Source organism: Quercus robur, chromosome 11 (assembly GCF_932294415.1).
Source record: "Quercus robur chromosome 11, dhQueRobu3.1, whole genome shotgun sequence".
Taxonomy (NCBI): domain Eukaryota; kingdom Viridiplantae; phylum Streptophyta; class Magnoliopsida; order Fagales; family Fagaceae; genus Quercus; species Quercus robur.
The window spans coordinates 38,137,363-38,156,414 of NC_065544.1; the positions used below are offsets into that span (position 1 = coordinate 38,137,363).

The 19,052-nt window shown below is 34.2% G+C and overlaps 1 protein-coding gene across 1 annotated transcript; it reads left to right on the forward strand.

The window, feature by feature from the left end:
• Positions 1–7,338: 7,338 nt before the first annotated feature.
• Positions 7,339–13,473, forward strand: LOC126707256 (methylcrotonoyl-CoA carboxylase beta chain, mitochondrial). The gene is made up of 10 exons (XM_050406845.1): positions 7,339–7,723; positions 7,793–7,912; positions 9,799–10,233; positions 10,458–10,548; positions 10,959–11,200; positions 11,293–11,457; positions 12,259–12,333; positions 12,651–12,782; positions 12,898–12,954; positions 13,066–13,473. Exons 1-10 carry the CDS (start codon positions 7,529–7,531, stop codon positions 13,267–13,269), a joined length of 1,716 nt encoding a protein of 571 aa, XP_050262802.1. The 5' UTR covers positions 7,339–7,528; the 3' UTR covers positions 13,270–13,473.
• Positions 13,474–19,052: the final 5,579 nt, after the last annotated feature.

Genomic DNA, 19,052 nt, shown 5'->3' on the forward strand with positions numbered 1-19,052 from the left:
AAATAAAAAAAAATAAAACGAAAAGAAAGCTGAAATAATACAATTGTTTTTAATTTTTTAATCAATGTTATACATCTCAAATAATTTTCTTTACTATCTTGAGTTTTTTTTTTTAAATGACTCAGTAACTTTCTATTAATCAATTTACTTATAATACCTTATATTAAATGATAATAAATTATTAACTATTTTGTTTATAAAATATTTACAATTATGTTAAATTATACTTTCTAAATTTAACATGTTTTCAATTAAGTTATTTAATTTTTTTTTAATTTCAATTTTTTAACATTACCTTGTTTTTAGTTTCATCATTATGTCTAATTGCACATGCAACATGCATGCTCAAATTTTTTTTTTATTATAATAAATTTCAAAACTATTATTTTTATGTGTGTGGATGTGTTGTTTTTATTTTTTACCACTATTTTCTTTTAAAAAAATTTCATCAACACATACATTAATTATGAATTCTATCCCTCATTAAAAACAACTTATTTTAGATACCATTTTCATGTGATCAAAGCATATAAAAAATATTGTTGTAGCTTAATCACTCCACCCTCAATTATTAAATTATCAAAAAGAAATATCAATCTATTTTCAATATAAATTTTCATATGGAATATTGGAGGAAATTAAAGATCTGCTTAATTAAATGTTCTATAGAAGTACTGAAAGCTGTTTATTGCAAACATATAGATACTCCAACCTTCATCTGAGGTATCCAATTTTGATCTTTTTGTTTGGCTATTCATCACCCTTCACTTTCTTCAAAATGATTTTAACCTATCAAAAAAGTAAAATACAGTCATTAATGAGGTGAGTACACCACTTTTGATTCTTTGTAGTTCACCCCGAATCCTAGTTCATTCGGAACTCTAGTAGTAGATTCAATAAACTAAATCCTCTTCTTCACTTCTATAATTACTCTCTTCCACCACCGCCACACACACCACCGCTGCCACCACCACCACCACCCACAAAACCACCGCAAAACCTACCGTAAACCACCAACAACAAAAAGAAACCCCACCACCAAACCCACCATTACTGCACTGTCATCAACCCCAGCCACCACCGCTGTCGCCAAACTCACCACCCCACCACACACACCTCCACCACCACCACTAGCAACCCACAAAAGCATCACCACCACCACCACCACCACCACCACCAAACCCACCTTAAACCACCCAAAAAAAAAAAACATTGCCAAACCCACCATTACTACACCGTCATCAACCCCGGCTCGCAAAACCTACTCTCTCATGACGCAAGAAACCTACAGGCGGCGAAACATGCATGCACACAGTTGCTTCTTACTTTGCAGAATTTTACCTAGTACGTTTTGTGCTTTAAATAGAAATGGTTAGGTGCGTTGTCTGCAAGTATAGGTGGAAACAGGTATGCAATGAAGGCTGTAGATTCAATGAAATTTTTCTTGAGAATGACTCGAATTTCAAAACAATGGCAAATGTTTGGGGTATAAATTGCGTGAAAAGACAAGTTCTTTCTGTGGAGTCCCATGAAAGACCAGAGTTGGTTTGCTCTTTGATGTTTGAAGTGAATCATAGATTAAGGGATTGGGTTCATGGTGTTTATGGCTATGTCCAACAGCTAGAGCAACAAGTGGCACAATTACAAGGTTGGCTTCAACTTGGGCCAAATCCCTACCCATTTCCACACTATTAGCCATTTCCGGCCAAATCCTCAACCTCTACCTTTTGATGGTTGAAGGACTGGGGCTGTGGGTCAATGCCATCCACTGTTACATCTGCCTTTTCCTCCTCTACCTTTGTTATCTCTGCTGCCTCTGCCACTATTGCCTCAGCCTTCTCCACATCCTCTGCCTCTGCCACTGGATGGTTAAAGGGCTGGGGCTGCGGGTCAATGTCATCCACTGTTACATCTACCTCTTCCTCCTTTGTTACCTCCAGTGGTAGAGGCAGAGGATGTGGAGGAGGCTGAGGCAACAGTGCCAGAGAAGGCTGAGACAACAGTGGCAGAGGTGGCAGAGATAACAGAGGTAGAGGTAACATAGATAACAGAGGTAGAGGAGGAAGAGGCAGATGTAGCAGTGGATGACATTGACCCACAGCCCCAACCTTTCAACCATCAAAAGGCAGAGGCAGAGGAGGTGGAGGAGGCTGAGGCACTAGTGACAGAGGTGGCTGAGGTAGAGGAGGAAGAGGCAGATGTAACAGTGGATGACATTGACCCACAGCTTCAGCCCTTCCGCTTTGTTTGTTTCAACATTATTGTTTTCTGGAAAATGGTTCATTTTTTGAAAAACATTTTCTACAAAACTATCTCATTTTCCGGTGTTTGGTAACGACCTTGAAAATGAGCTTGAGAATATTTTCTGGTGTCTGGTATGCAATTTTTTTATTTATATTTCTTGTATAATTTAAAACATGTACACACACACACACACACACACACACACACACACACACATATAAATTGACAGGGGAATACATCTTCAATAAGTACAAATAACAATAACTTTTAATTGTCTACTATTTTTACTAGTACACTAATTGTTTACTATGGTTAACTACAAGTTTTCAATATTATTCTAAATTATATATTTATGTAATGTATCTGTATAATATATCATCATTGCATAATGTATACGCCAACAAATGCAATTCCCCTAAACAATTATCATTTATTATATAACAATGTTATAAATTTACTGTAAATATTGTCCTACGTAAAAGCAATTTAGAGCCATAGAGGCACTATATTTAAAATCTTCTTCTTCTTCTTCTTTTTGCACATAAATGTGCAAAAAAGAAGTAACTTCTGCTTGGAATCCATTAAATCGAAAATTTCTTAGAAAAAAAAAAAATCAAGCTTGAAATTCAAAACAAGGAATTGAAATTTTGGTAGAGAGGAATGAAATAATAACTACTGCAAATCTATTCTCCTTTGCAAGTCGGAGCTATTGACTGATCAATGAGGGAAAAAAATATAATCAGAGAACTGTATTATAGAGGAGAAGAGAAACATGGAGAGAGAGAGAGAGAGAGAGAGAGAGAGAGAGAGATCTATGGGAAGAGGGGAGACCATAGCTAGTGACAGTGAGGGTGTGAGGACTAAGGAGAGAAAAAGTAAAAGGAAGAGAGAAAAAGTGAGAGAACTTACTATGAGGGAGAGAAGGTGTCAAAAAATTATGTTTCCCACGATTATAGATGAATATAATATTTATAGGAGATGCAACACATGAGAGAGAGATTGTTTTCCAAAAAATGTTTTTGGAAAACAGCCTATAAAAAATGTTTTCCGTTGACTAGTTTTTTATTCTACTACCAAACATTGGAAAATGTGAAAAATTATCTTTATAGAACGTTTTCCAACAAAACAATCAGAACATTCAACCATCCAAAGGCAGAGGCAGAGGAGGTGAAGGAGGCTGAGGCAACAGAGCATCTGCCAGTATATTGGGACTTGGGAGTAGGTATCCCAAGGTACGTATTGTGGACTAAAATGAAGGTGACCCATTTGGAAGACAGATGATTTTGATTTTGATTTTAGCATTTAATTGGATATATTAACATTTTACCATTTTCTCTAGTAAAATTTGTATAAGCAGGTTAAGATGGTTGTTGACTTGCTGTGGTTATCATCTAGTATCTGGTGCTATGATGATCTAGTGTGATTGGGTTTGGGGGTGCTGTATTAGTTTTACTTTTGCAGGGGTGGTTTTTAGTTGTATATTTTGTCTATCATCTCAGCAGTTTTTATTCAGGAAATCACAAGACTTTGACCAAAAATCCTCAAAACTATCACCGGAAATGAAATCCACCAGATTGTGGTGGTGGTAATTTCTGATTTCCATTAAACTACAATAGTACTCTTAGCATTATGAAATATTTACAAGAGACTAGGAAATTCATGCTGGTTATAATTTCTGCTTTCCATTAAAGTACAATACCACTCTAGAGTATATACAAGAGACTAAGAAAATAATAAATTCTTTTCCCATTAATTTTTTTTTAAATTTTTTATGAGTAAAATTTTCAGTTAAAATCTGAAACACAAAACAGAACTTGTTATGTAACACATGGATGCCAGATGAATGTCCACTTATCAAAAAAAAAAAAAAAAAACCCCATTAAAACTATCTCATTCCACTTTGGAAATTTGGAAAGTCAAACTCATATATCCTCCAATTTTATCAAAATCTATATTATCTTTGTAGGAAAATCTCTTAATAGAAAACATTTTTGTGACTTCAAAAACTTTTTTGCAATTTTACTTATTAAATTTGTATGTAAAAAAATTAGTTATAGAAAAGTTGATAGAGAGAAATAGGAGCTGGATTATATGCAAAACACTTAAAATTTCAAGTGTAATAGGACGTGATGGCCTCTAAATCCTCTCTACAAAATTTTCACTCATTGAAAATGTTAGCTCGGTGAAAAATTAGTCTTGATAAACGCAAGTGCATTGAAAAGATTCAGAAGTTTCACATGCATACTTATTATAGTGTAAAAATACCAAAACCTATTTTATGTGAAATAGATTGTAAGAAAATGATTACAAGTGAAAAATGTTGACTTATGCTGTATAACGATTCTTAAATATCTTTAATACTACAATTAGTTAAAAATAAATGAAAGTCAATATTTATAATGGAAAAGAAAGATATACATATTTTGAAAAAAAAAAAACCATATATATTGTATATTTTTTTTAAAATGAAAAATGTAACAACAAAATACAAGAACTTAATGACAAAAGAAAATTTTCTATTACACAAACACGTAGGTAATGGAAGTAAAAATACGAAAAAAGATACACAAACACGGAATATTAAAAAAAAAGAAAAAAAAAATTATGAAAGAGAAATTCATGTAAAATATACCTTGAGGCTTGAAGACGAAAGGCATGTAGAAAAAAAAGAATAGAAATGACTGAGAAAGGGTAAACCGCATAGAGGGTTTTTGTGTGGTGTGTGTATATATATATATTAGGTTGGTTTGGTTTAAACCTTTTCACATTGCTAAGTAGTGGTTTAAAACTCTCATTTTGACATAATAAATAAAGTGATAAAAAATGATGTGTAAAATTGTTGGACTACCAAAGCTTATGTGGTAAAATATTAGAAATTCAACTGATATATATATATATATATATATAGATTATGTCTAATTTCTTCCGTCGTGTGAGTTTTAGTTAGTTCAATTAGTAAAATCTCTTGTTGAATAAGATATCTGGAGTTCAATCTCCTGATAATAAAGAGCAAGCTGAGGTTGAAACTCTCTCTTAAAAAAAAAAAAATCTTACAAAATACAAAAACTTAATGACAAAAAAAATTTTCCATTACACAAACACATAGGTGATGGAAGTAAAAATACAAAAAAAGATACACAAATGAAGGAATATTAAAAAAAATGAAAAACAAAAGTAATTACGAAAGAAAAATTCATGTAAAAGATATTTTGAGGCTTGAGGACGAAGGATTTTGAGGCTTGAGGACGAAGGGCTTGTAGAAAAAAAAAGAATAGAAATGACAAAGAAAGGGTAAACCACATAGAGGGTTTTTTTTTTTTTTTTTTTTTTTTTTTGGTGTTATATATATATATATATATATATAGATTATGTCTAATTTTTTCCGTCGTGTGGGTTTCAGTTAACTCAATTAGTAAAATCTCTTATTGAGTAAGAGATTTGGAGTTTGGTCTCCTGATAATAAAGAGCAAGCTGAGGTTGAAACTCTCTTTTAAAAAAAAAAAAAAAAAACTTTCATTGTCCTTAAATTTTACTTTTTTAGTACTTTTCACTTTTCAAATTGAAATTAATTTTATTAACTTAATGGTGCACAATTATCAAGATAAACGAAAAAATTACATTGAAATTAAATAGAAGTTAAATAACAAAAAAGAAAAAAAAAACTTTATATGGCTAAAATAAAAACAAGTTAATTTTTTATTATAAGAAAGCATGTTGAAATTGGAGGATACCATTTGCCATAAAGTCTTAAATTTCTAAAAGTAAATTTATAGCTCCAAGAAGTAAAATAACATCTAAATTACACAAAATTAGAAGTTTGTATTAAGAAAATGATGATGATGAAAGGCTCTCTAATGTCAAAGATTTTTTTTTTTTCCAAAGAATATTATAGTTCAATTGTACTTATAATTCAATAGATATAATGTAAGAGGAAGATTTGAGTCTTAGATATCTCCATTAAAAAATACATAAGATACTAGATGAGTTATAAAAATTTTAGCAATTGATTATGTAGGATCACAATTCAGGGCCCAGGCCCAACAGGTATGGGGTTCTGGCCCAAGGAGCTCGAAACAATGAATTTATAGAGAGTGGGCTACAGAACTAGGCATTAACGAAGTGTGTATTAGCTAAAATTGGGCCATGCAATAATCAAAAGTAAGAAAATCCCTTTCATGTCCATTAGATATTCAGTCCAAGGAGACGTGAAGGATGTATATCGGTCCTTGCTCAAAGGCTATGGTTCTAGCGTTGTTCTTCTGTTCTAAGGTCCTTTTTTCTTTGTCCCCCTCTTCATGGGGACTTCTCTCTCTTATATAGCCCTCTTCAAGTCATCAGGGCCTTACATTTGTTGATCATCTAGACCTTCACTTGAGTGCCTGTCCCATTGGACACCCCATCATCTTTCTGTGAGTTGTGGTAGTCAAGGCAACACTGTTCACAAGTCCTCTCCACATTAATGCGGCCAGAAAAGTAGCTGTCATGCATTTAATGTGGCAGCTGCAGTCTCTTCCTTGGCATCCTACGCTTTCCTCCTTCTTACGGGCTTGTGGGACTCATCTTTGTTACTCATGCTCGTTGGGGTGGATCCTTCTAGCAGGCAGAGTGCATGTTTGAGCTATATTTGGTACGTCCGAGGAGACATTTCTCCTCGGACTGCCTTTTAAACATCTTCAGACCCACAAGAATTGGGCCGGGAGCCCTTTTGGCACCCACGCTTTCTCGTTGGACGTGGTCGAATTTTCCATACGGGATTCGGGATCCAAGACCCATTGTATGATCTTGGGCCTTTGCCTCTACAGGTTATATCTCCATACTCTCTTATTGTTGTGAACTTAAAAAAAAAAAAAATGTTAAATTGTGTTATTATTATTTTTTTGCTGTATATATGCTAAATTGTGTTAGATTTTATTTATTTATTTTGCTGAATATATGTTAAATTGTGTTAGAACTTAGAAACTTAGAAGTTGTTCATTATAGAAGTTGGAACCCACTTCTTTATTATAAACCCAAAACACATGGGACAAAACACATGGGACAAATTGATATACATAATTGAAGAAATCTCTCTGAGAAATCGTTCAAAGGACTTTATTTGCCATTATTATTATTATTATAGTATTTTAATATGAGCAGAGCTGCCTGATTCTGATTCTGAAGCAGAACGGATAGGATAGGATAGACACTACACATCAGCTCTTAGAGATCAGGCTTTCCGGCACAATCAATATACAAATTCAGCAGTAGCAGTGACTCAGACACACACAGAAAGAGAGAGGGAGAAATGCTTAGAGTATTGGCGAGAAGGGCAAGTTGTTGGGGTTCACGTAATCCATGGATGCTAGCTCAGCCGAGAAGGGACTTCTGCCTTGGATTAGGAGTCCTTCCCGACTCCATTGACCGGACCTCCGACTCCTTCACTCGCAACTCCAAGGCCATGGATGAACTCATCTCCGACCTCCAATCCCACATAGCCAAGGTCCTCCCTTTCTCTCTCTCTCTCTGTAAATATATATAAATGTTTTAATGGGTTTGTGAAAAAGTTCAGGTTCTAAGTGGAGGAGGAGCAGAGGCGGTGAAGAGGAATAGGAGTAGGAATAAGCTTCTACCCAGAGAAAGAATTGATCGCCTTCTTGATCCTGGTTCTTCATTCCTTGAACTTTCTCAGGTTTTGTCTTTCATTCCCACTTTATTCACTATCATATTTCTCTCTCTGATTATTGCCTTTTAGTCTTAATGAACATTGTTATTATAAAAAATTACTCAAAATATTTTGGAACTTCAGGTTGTTTAATGAACTAGGATTCTGTCTAGAGGTACAAAATTTTCAAATTTCTGAGGTGGTAAGTTGTTATTGGTAGATAAATAAGTGATATCAGTCATGGGTCGATATGAAAACCAATAAAAGCTTGCCAATACAACTACTGTGAAAAATGTTGTGCCTATACATTACTCTTTGAGTATACATCAATTTCCATGAAACTTATCAAACGTAAAGATTTGTGAGGTTTCATTCAAACCATACCGTCTCAAGTTGAGCTCCTTGAGAATAGTCATGATGGATGTAAGGTTGAGTGTAGGTTTGTACAACCTAAAGAGGTGATTGAGAAAAGGACCCAAGCATTTTGAGCCTAAAGGGGTTGTTGAGAGGGAAACGAGCTAACTATATAGGTATGAGTCCATTTGAAGTCAAAAGTCTTTTAAATCTTCTCCCACTTTCCCCACTCGTTAAAAAGTATCCGATTCAATAGAAACATACACACATCATGTTTATGAGTGGAGTCATGTGGTTAGCAAACAATCTCAAGCAAGTGATGATCAATTTAAAAAAAAAAAAATCAAGCTTATTTACTTTATATTGGATTTCTGGTAATGGATTATGTCATGGTTTTAGTTAGGCTTGAATGGTTTCCCCTATGAAGCCATTAGGCAACTGCAAGCCTGTTATGCTGGAATGCTCAAAGTGTTGACATGGGTTGGATCAAATGCATATGTTAATGATTTTTCATTTGATTATGAAAGTAGCTCCCCCTTTAAAATTAAGAAACTGGTTACTTATAATTTTTTAAAGGTTCAACTGTTATCCCATATGATACTTTCAATGAGCTTTCTCATGATCCTTTTATAAACCCTGTGACCCATCCAACTCAACCAAACCTTTTTTCAACGTGTAAAGAGCATATTAATGCTATTTTGGATTAGCATATTGTTTCTACCAGGGATAGGAAAAGTTGAGTGCTTCCTAATTTGTTGAAAGGGACAACCAGAGTCATATTGCACATGGATCACCAGAGAAGAGTTGCTACAGTTAGACCCTAATATGCTAGAAGACTACTCAGGGATTTCCTCAACAGGGTTGAGTCTCTCCCACCCTGGGAGGGATGATATAGATATGCACATTACTGCTAATTTAAATTTGAATTTCATTAATATAATTTTATCATGATTGTGGATTATGTGATTTTTCTTATGGATGTTTCTTGGAAGCCTATTTAAAAAGAGGCTCCAGTAAAATATAAGGGACATATGAATGAACAAAATTTGATGTTGGAATTTTACAATAACTAAGTGCTAATTCCTAGGGTCTATCCTTTTTTTTTTCCCTATTCAATTGTCTCCCAAATTTCCCATTGAATTTTGTCATGCGTCACACAGCCTTATTTAGCTGAGATATTCTCTCTCTCTTCTCAACCAAACCAAACCAAACCCTGAGATGATAAGTTGATTTATTTTTTGAGTGTCTTGGTTCCAAATTAAGTGGATTGCGACATGCAATATAGTCCAGATATAGTTACTGTCTCTTTATGGGGATGGTAGTTAAGAATGAAATTTGTTCACATTTCTGATACATTGTTCACTAGTACAACTTAAGAATGTTAATCATGTTATTTAATGTATTAGAAATCATGCATTTTGTTCAGATTCAGAATCAGAATCAGAATTCACATGTCAACTGGAAAGCAAATGTTCTGTTTGTCAATTCATTGGACTTGATGCATTTTATAGTAGAATATGCAATGTCTTTGACATCTAATTGTGTGTTTTATCATAAAGCTTGCAGGCCATGAATTATATGAAGAAGCCTTGCCATCTGCTGGGATTATTACTGGGATAGGTCCGGTGCATGGACGACTTTGTATGTTTGTGGCTAATGACCCGACTGTCAAGGGAGGCACTTACTATCCCATCACCGTTAAGAAACATCTTAGGGCACAAGAGATTGCCACTCAATGTAAATTACCATGCATATATCTCGTTGATAGTGGAGGTGCTTTCCTTCCTAAGCAGGCTGATGTCTTCCCTGACAAGGATAATTTTGGTAGAATTTTCTATAATCAAGCTGTGATGTCTGCTGAAGGCATCCCCCAAATTGCACTGGTATTGGGTTCCTGCACAGCTGGGGGTGCCTATATACCTGCGATGGCTGATGAAAGTGTCATGGTCAAAGGAAATGGTACTATTTTCCTGGCAGGACCCCCACTTGTAAAGGTTAGTTACAGGCCTTCCGGTGTTCCAAAATTCTTCATGGGGTAATTCCCAGATCTGTTCAATGATTTTTTTGGTATCTTTCTATGTTATATGAAACATTATATTGTGTCCATATGTGTATGTCTGTGCTTGCTTGTGGATTGGTGTGCTTATATGTATGTGTGAATATTGGTTTGTCTATAGTTGTGTCTAAAACCTATAAATTATTCAAAAATTTTCAATAGGCTGCTACAGGAGAAGAAGTCTCTGCAGAAGATTTGGGGGGTGCTGCTGTGCATTGCAAGACATCAGGAGTTTCAGATTATTTTGCTCAAGGTATTTACTTTTGCCATTCTGCCTTTGCATCTTAAAGGCACCTCTTTTGAAAGTTTCTATGATCTTCCCTGTGCTTTCTGCTTTAGTAAGATTCTTTATGCTGGCCATTCCATGTCAGTTTGCGGAAGTTTGCCTGATGAGTTTCAACTTTCAACATCCAGAACTCAATGAGATTGTGAAACAGTTGTATACTTCCACTGTTCTTGGGTTGTGCCCATTTTCACTTTCTCAATGAGACTATTTACTTATTAAAAAGTTTGTGATACTAAAATTTGTTTTTCTTGAGCTATTAGAATAACTGTGTGTGTGGGTGTGCATGCAGTTGCGTTTAAGAAATAATGCATAATGTACTTTTTTTTTTTTTTTTTGCCTTTTAGTGATGATATATGTAATTTTATTTGTTCTTGTAGATGAACTACATGGACTTGCTCTTGGGAGAAACATCATTAAAAACTTGCACATGGCTGGGAAAGAGGGACTGCTAAGTAGATTGGAAACTGTAAACCATGAATTTAAAGAACCATTATATGATGTAAAGGAACTTTGTTCCATTGCACCAACTGACCTTAAGCAGTCCTTTGATATACGGTCAGTTATTGCTCGCATTGTTGATGGAAGCGAATTTGACGAATTCAAGAAATTGTATGGCACTGTGAGGGCATTTGAATCACTTAAGCTTGTTAGAATTTTATGTGTTAGCATTTGATATTTATTAATTTTGTAATCCCAATTGTGTCAATGCAGACTCTTGTAACAGGATTTGCTAGAATTTTTGGACAGCCAGTTGGAATAATTGGAAACAATGGGATATTATTTAATGAATCTGCTCTAAAAGGGGCCCATTTCATTGAACTGTGCACTCAACGAAACATTCCTTTGGTCTTCCTTCAGAACATCACTGGATTTATGGTATGCCATCTCACTGTTCATAAAGCTTTCTAACATCTCTTTGTAATTACATTTGCAAATAAAACAGATTGAAAAGGAGGGAACGTATGTAATCTGTGATATGCTTGGCAATTTAAAGGGTAAAGTGAACTTATTTTTGACGGATTCGAGTTTGAACGAATTTAGAAAGTACCAGTAGAAATTCAGTTTTAAAGTAAAAATGTAGGACTAGGAAATAAAAATGGACTGAGTCACACAGATCAGAACTAGGATTTGAAAGCCTTACCCTAGACCTCTAATCTAAGTAATGGCAGTCTCTTCTGTTGATTAAGAGAGAGGAAGTTGTACACAGTTTTAGCTCAATGAAAGCTTCCCTTTTGTTCAAAATTTATTGCATGGATATTTGTAGACTCTCAGAATATTGGTTCTTCATAAGTTTGGTTTTTTCCTTGTATCAATATTTTTTAGATGATTAGTTGAGTGACCTTACATATTTCCTAATTCAGAGTTCCAGTTGTGAAGATTAGTTATGGTTGGAATTCCTTTTGGTTTAAACTGCTGTGGCCATTAGAATCTGCCCCCCCTCTCTAGCATTGCTTGTTAGATGAATGACAGTCAATTGCTTTATGTCATCCATTGCTCTTCCTTAAAACTATCCATTTGTCTGTCTGTCTGTGGGCAAAACAGTTTTACTTAAGGAGCTGGATTTGGTAAGCTCTATATTTTTTTCAATCCACTTTGAGGTATAATATTCATAGAAATGGGAGGTCCATTAAAGTTGGTAAAAGCATGGAACCTTAATGTTTAATATTCATTTAATAGGTTGGCTCAAGATCCGAGGCAAATGGAATAGCAAAATCTGGAGCAAAAATGGTTATGGCAGTTTCATGTGCAAAGGTTGGTGTCTCTCATACTTAATATTAATTTCATTTTGATTATTGAGTAAATTTTAAGATATGCCAAGCCTATTGCTGTATGAATGTGCCTTCAGGGTTGTTGTTCAGCTCCTTATTTGTATAACATCATGTTGACTCTATAACTTGAAAATAATCTACTAGCATGGTTCTTAATGTATATCTAGAAAAGGAACAGCTTATCAGAAAAAAAAAAAAAAAAAAAAAAAAAAAAAAAAAAAAAAAAAAAAAAAATCCTAGAAAAAGAACAAAAGAAACATAAAGATTTACCTCTGCACCTTTTCTAATCAATTGATATAGGTTCCCAAAGTTACTATAATCGTTGGTGGAAGCTTTGGTGCTGGAAATTATGCAATGTGTGGCCGTGCTTATAGTCCGAACTTCATGTTCCTTTGGCCAAATGCCAAAATATCTGTGATGGGTGGTGCCCAGGTAGCTCTTCACTCAACACATTCATGCTTATGATTGAGATGTCAATGAGATAAAGCATAAAGATCTATCTCTTTTTGATTTGTCAATTAAATATCATTTTGTCTTTGAATATCAGGCTGCTGGTGTGCTAGCTCAAATAGAAAAAGGCAACAAGAAAAAGCAAGGGATTCAGGTAGAAGCTTCTTTTTGTCTCTAAGGAAAGATGACTTATCATATTTCTCCCTACACCAAATTCAGGGTCTTCTTATTTGTCCTAACGTATGCTTTGCATGATGTAATGCAGTGGAACAAGGAAGAAGAGGAAAGATTCAAGGCAAAGGTTGTGGAGGCATATGAGAAAGAAGGAAGTTCTTATTACTCCACAGCAAGGCTCTGGGATGATGGCATTATTGATCCAGCTGACACAAGAAAAATCATAGGTCTCTGCATCTCTGCTTCCATGAATCGTCCTGCAGAAGATACCAAATATGGTGTATTTAGAATGTGATGGAATGTCATTTTGTATCAAGGAAAGCACTGGCATCCTAGTGTCTGATGCACATCCTGATGCATTATTTTGATATCTTGTATGCTTTTCTGTAAAGTAAACAGGAGGAAGCATACTTTCCTCTCATTGAAACGGTTAGTTTTGCAGCCAGTCAGCTCCTTTTTTATGATTGATGCTAAAGGTATACAAAATTTACTTCATAAATCTTATAAATTGATTTGTCATTAACCATAAAAAAGTAATTTAATATTTACTTAGAAAAATGCTAAACTGACTACAAAATTTGTTACATAACGTATATAAATTGACTTGACAGTGAACTTGACTTGACTGGGTGATACTTGATATCAACAACATAACAAATGATTATTTTTTATTTTTTTATTTTGGTGATTGGTGACACATAAGTTTGTAAAGATTATGTAGTAAAACTTGTAGCATTCATAGCATCACTTATTTATTTGTAGAGAATGCTAAAGATATTATAAATTTTATTGCAAAATCTTTACAAATTGACGTAACAATGAATGTAATTGGGGGATCTCAAAACATAATAAATGAATATTTGAATTACTTTTTAGTGATTGATGACAAATTAGTTTGGAAGCTATATGTTGTAAAATTTATAGTATTCATAATATCACTCTTTATTTATTACTGTATGTTGTTAAAGTAGTACTAATCACATTTGGTCCTGCGCAAATGGGTTTCCTCTAATTGAGAGGGAAAATAAATATTTGACATAATCATTGTTACAAAAACAAAAACCAGCAATCTGGCTTTTGCTGGAAAAGGGTATCAGAATAGTTTTTATGACTTATGACCCTTGGTTCAGCATAAGATGGAGTGTTCTTATGCTCTAAAGGAGGATCCATCTAGCTACATGAGAATTGGATCATAGAGAATCAAACCATGCGGCCCTTGTGGACAATTTTATAAGATTGTGACATTGAGCTTTCATCCACATTGGTTTGGTACTACAGATTTGGAAAGAGGTTCTCTTCTTTTTGCCGTGCATTTCCTCAGCATCAGTTGTGACTATGAGGCTCACAGGGGCTGGTGATTGCTTGGTTGGTGGGAAGCTTGCTTTTTTTTTTTTTCCTAGTTCAATTTTCTTTTCTTATTCTTCTTTACTATGTATTCTATACATTTTTGTTGCTTCCTGATTCTTAATAATTTTATGATGTATGACTAATGTTGTTCTTTTAATCTACACAACTACTTTAGTTGTTGCCCTTCCAATGAAGGAGGAGAGTTTAAAGGAGTTTCACTGTAAAAATAGTCCACATGATAACTAGGATAGTTAGCAAAACACAAAAACATAAATAAAGAAAAAAAATGACGTGTTGATTTACGAATACGGAGATCTTTTAAATCAGAATTTCATGGAGTAAAACTGTAAAAGAGATAATTTTTTTTTAAAATTCGTTGTTGGACATTTAATGTGAAGTTTTCTAATTATCTGTGGGAAATTTGGTATGAAGTCCTACACTACATGCTACCAAAGTAGGTAAATTGTGGTGGGTTTCAGTTAGCTCAACTAGTAAAATCTCTAATGGTTGTATAAAAGATCTGGGGTTCAATTCCTGCCTACATCAAAAATTGATTGGTGTCTTGGTCTGATGATAAAGAGCAATCATCAGGAGCGGACGCCATAGGTTGAAATTCTTTCTCAAAAAAAAAAAAAAAAAGATAAATTGTGAAGTTTCGAACCGGTTTGTAATTGCTTTGGTCTAGTTTACTTTAATTCATTGAACAGTTCAGTTCAGCCAGTAAGGAATGTTCTTGAACATACTATGTTCTCCAATCTTCAGTGCCTTATTTCTGGTCCTTTTTTTCCCTCCTTATTTGCTCTCTGTTTTGTTTTGCCAATATTGAAGCCTAATGTTGCATATGTTTTAATTGAAATTAGTGCATATATCTAAGTTCTTTGATGACATTGGGAATCTTTTAATAGGGTATTCATTACTAATAATATTCCTTCTGATTTAAGCTAAAATTACAAATGCATGATTTTTGCGGGACTAAACATATGTGATAGGCTTAGATGTCATTTAACCAATACCCCCATAGAGCAATTGTGAAGTGACAAAAACTCTGAAAAAACGGAACTGAATTAGTATGGTTCTCTTAAATAATATCAAATTTTCACATGTGGTGGACGTATGTGAAAGTGTTAAAATTCAACCAAAAGTTTGATACATGAATTTAGATGTGAGTTGGAGTGTCTCCCTAGCATTACTCAAAACAATTAGCAAAATGAATTTATCTCTATTCTCACTTATAGTTGTGAGCTACTGAGCTTACAACGACAACAACATATATATATATATATATATATATATAAAAGTTAAATAGTGTTAGAATCCAGTTCAGTATTATAAACCTATGAAGCACGGGTGCGGGTGCGGCGATTAAAAAATTATTAAAAATATTTTTATTTATTTTTTCTATATATTTTTACTATTAAAATATTCTTAAAAAACACATTACTATACTTTGATTCACAAAACAAAGAAAGAAAAAGGCAAAAAACACTAAACAAAAAAATAAAAAACACAAAAGAAGCAATAAATATTCAGAATAAAATTGAGGAATGACAGCTTTAGGATGTTTGGGCCTCATTCAAAGCCAATTTTGGCTATTCCGGCATGATTCAACGCTGATTTCGGCTGTTTCAGTCGCCGGCTGATATGGCTTGATTTTGGCCGAATTGGCGCGAATCGAACCCGAGTCGGTGCGAATCCGTGAAAAAAAAAAAAAAAAAAAAGCTCAGACACAGCATCGACGTGCGAGCAGCCACATTGAACGCCACACCCTACGTCAGGCTGCGTTGGACTTCGGTGCGGCACCCTCCCAGCCGCGTCCATGCTTCATAGTAATAAACCAAAGGCAAAACACATGGGACAAGTTGATATATAATTGAAGAAATCTTTTAGAGGATCTTGACATAGCATTGACGTGCGAGCAGCCACATTGAACGCCACACCCTACGTCAGGCTGCGTTGGACTTCGGTGCGGCACCCTCCCAGCCGCGTCCATGCTTCATAGTAATAAACCAAAGGCAAAACACATGGGACAAGTTGATATATAATTGAAGAAATCTTTTAGAGGATCTTGACATATTTTATGTGCCTCTTTTTTTTTTTTAGTATTTAGAAGCTGAACGAATAGCATGACAGATCAAATCCTTCCTGTACAATATACAAATCCAGCAGTAGCAGTGACCCGTACACACACACACACACACACACACAGATAGAGAGAGAGAGAGAGAGAGAGAGAGAGAGAGAGAGAGAGAGAGAGAGAGATAGAGAGAGATAGAGAGAGATGCTTAGAGCATTGGCGAGAAGAGTAAGTTGTTGGGGTTCACGGAATCCATGGATGATAGCTCACCCAAGAAGGGACTTCTGCCTCGGACTCGGAGTCCTTTCCGACTCCATTGACCACAACTCCGACTTCTTCACTCGCAACTCCAAGGCCATGGTTGAACTCATCTCCGACCTACAATCCCACATTTCCAAGGTCTTCTCTTTTTCTTTCCCCCCAATGGAATAAGGCTTTAAATTTTAATGGTAACTAAGCCCCCAAACATTAGCCAATAAAAAAAAACTAAACAAGGATAAAAAAAAAATTAAAAATACTATAATGTTTACCACTTCCTTTGCACTTTGTCCATATAAACTCTATAAAAGATCTGTTTTTATTAGCTTTGGTTTTGTTCCTTACTTCTCTTTACTTGACATGGCAGTTTAGTGGTTTTGCCTCTTTACTTGATCGGACAATTTAGTAATTTTGTCATTATATCATTTGTAGATTAGTGTGGGTTTTTCTTTTGGAGACTTGAATCTCAGTTCTTACTCCACACCCTACAAGAATTAGTATTTGTGGAATAACTATTATATCAAGGGTGTGTGGTAGTATCATCAATTATAGCTGAGTTTATAGTAGTTAGGAAAAAAAGTGTATTTGTACAATAAGATATTTGGACTTTTTTTTCCCTCCAAAAAAAGGTATTTGTACTTTTTTTTTTTGGGTGATAGACAATTAGGTATTTGTAATGTGTTAACAAAAAAAAAAAAAAAAAGTATTTATACTAGGTACTTAGGAAATAAAAAGTTTAAGGACCCATTTCGCAGTCCAAGCCCAAGGTGTATGATCTTGGCCCAGTGAGCCCAGTACAATGAATTTGTAGAGAGTGGGTCAAAGAACTAGGCCATAGTGAGTTGGACAACAGCTAGTACTGAATTAAATGACAATCAAATACAAATAAGAGATTCTGATATTAATGGATTTACAGTCCGAGGATGTCTCACTTTTATAAATTGATCACAATTGGGTACAAGTACAATTTAAATTGCTACAATGTTCTCTCTCTATTTTTCCCATCTTTTCCTCATGGAAGGTCCCTTATATTATATAGTTCCCTTTGGATCATCTTGATCCTCCACTTGTTGGTCATCTGAGCCCTTACTTGAGTTCTTGTCTCATCAGACACCTTCTTTTGCTTTCTGTGAGTTGTCATGGCCAATGCAGCACTGTTCAAAGGTCTTCTCCACATAAATGCGGCTAGAAAAGTAACTGCAATGCATTCAATGCGGTGGTAGCAGTTTTGCTTTAGATATTTTTGGATTCCCCTCCTTCTCGTATGTTCATGATGCACGTCTCTATCAATGGAACTTCTTGGAAGGTCACCTTGACTGTTTGAATACATATTTGAGTTGTACTTATCGTATCCGAGGAGTTATTCTTCCTCAGACCGACTTCTTATTCGTATCTTGCTCATTAAATCCTGAACTTGAATCATTTATTCCCATTTGTTCCTCCTCGGACTGCTCATGCTCTTGGCCAAGGCCCAATATATAATTTAGGCCCTCAACCCTACAAAAAGTATTTGTACTATGCATAAAACTCTAACTTGAATTATGTTATGTAAGTTTTGGAAAATTAAATAAGTAATTTTTTTTAATATTTATCATTTTCTATTAAATTTCACACATGACCTCGATATTTGATCCTATATACAAAACTAATATTGAATTTGTTAGAGCTAAATTCATCCTAATTAATTTTTTCTTCATTTTTGTATGTTGAGACTGCTAGATACTTATATTGTTAAGTGAAGTTTCAAAATCAAGTTTCATTGCTCTTTACTTGAAAATTTATTTTATTCTAGTCATTATAGATAGAATTTGTTTTGAGAATACATGTAGTCAACCTAAGAATCTATAGTCAACCGTAAATAAATTTGTGGCAAAAACTTTATTGTTGTTATTTTTGTAGATAGCTTTTCTTCTATTTGTAAATATTTTTATTATAAATGTTTACTAGATATTTTTTTATTATAAATGTCTACTAGGCTATAATAAAATGTGCATCTGGATATGAAAAACTTAGAAAGAAAAAACAAATTAAGTCTCAAAAAGGATTATTGGATAAATTTATTATTAGCAATAAACAAAATATAATAAAAAATTTAAATATAAGGAAAAAGAAAGGACTCTTTTTTTTGTTGTTGTTGTATGGGACGGACCCTATAGACTACTAAAAAAATGTGCATATCCAACTTAAAAAGAGAAGAGTAAAAAAAAAAAAATTTTGACTCTCCGGAAGATCATTAGATAAATTTTTTTATTAGCAATAAACAAAATATAATAGAAAATTTAGTTATATAAACCTCACAGAATGGAATTAAAAAAAGTCCTCATTTTTGTGTCCCTTTAGGCCCCAAAATGTATATATATATAAATGTTTTAATGGGTTTATGAAAGGTTTAGGTTCTA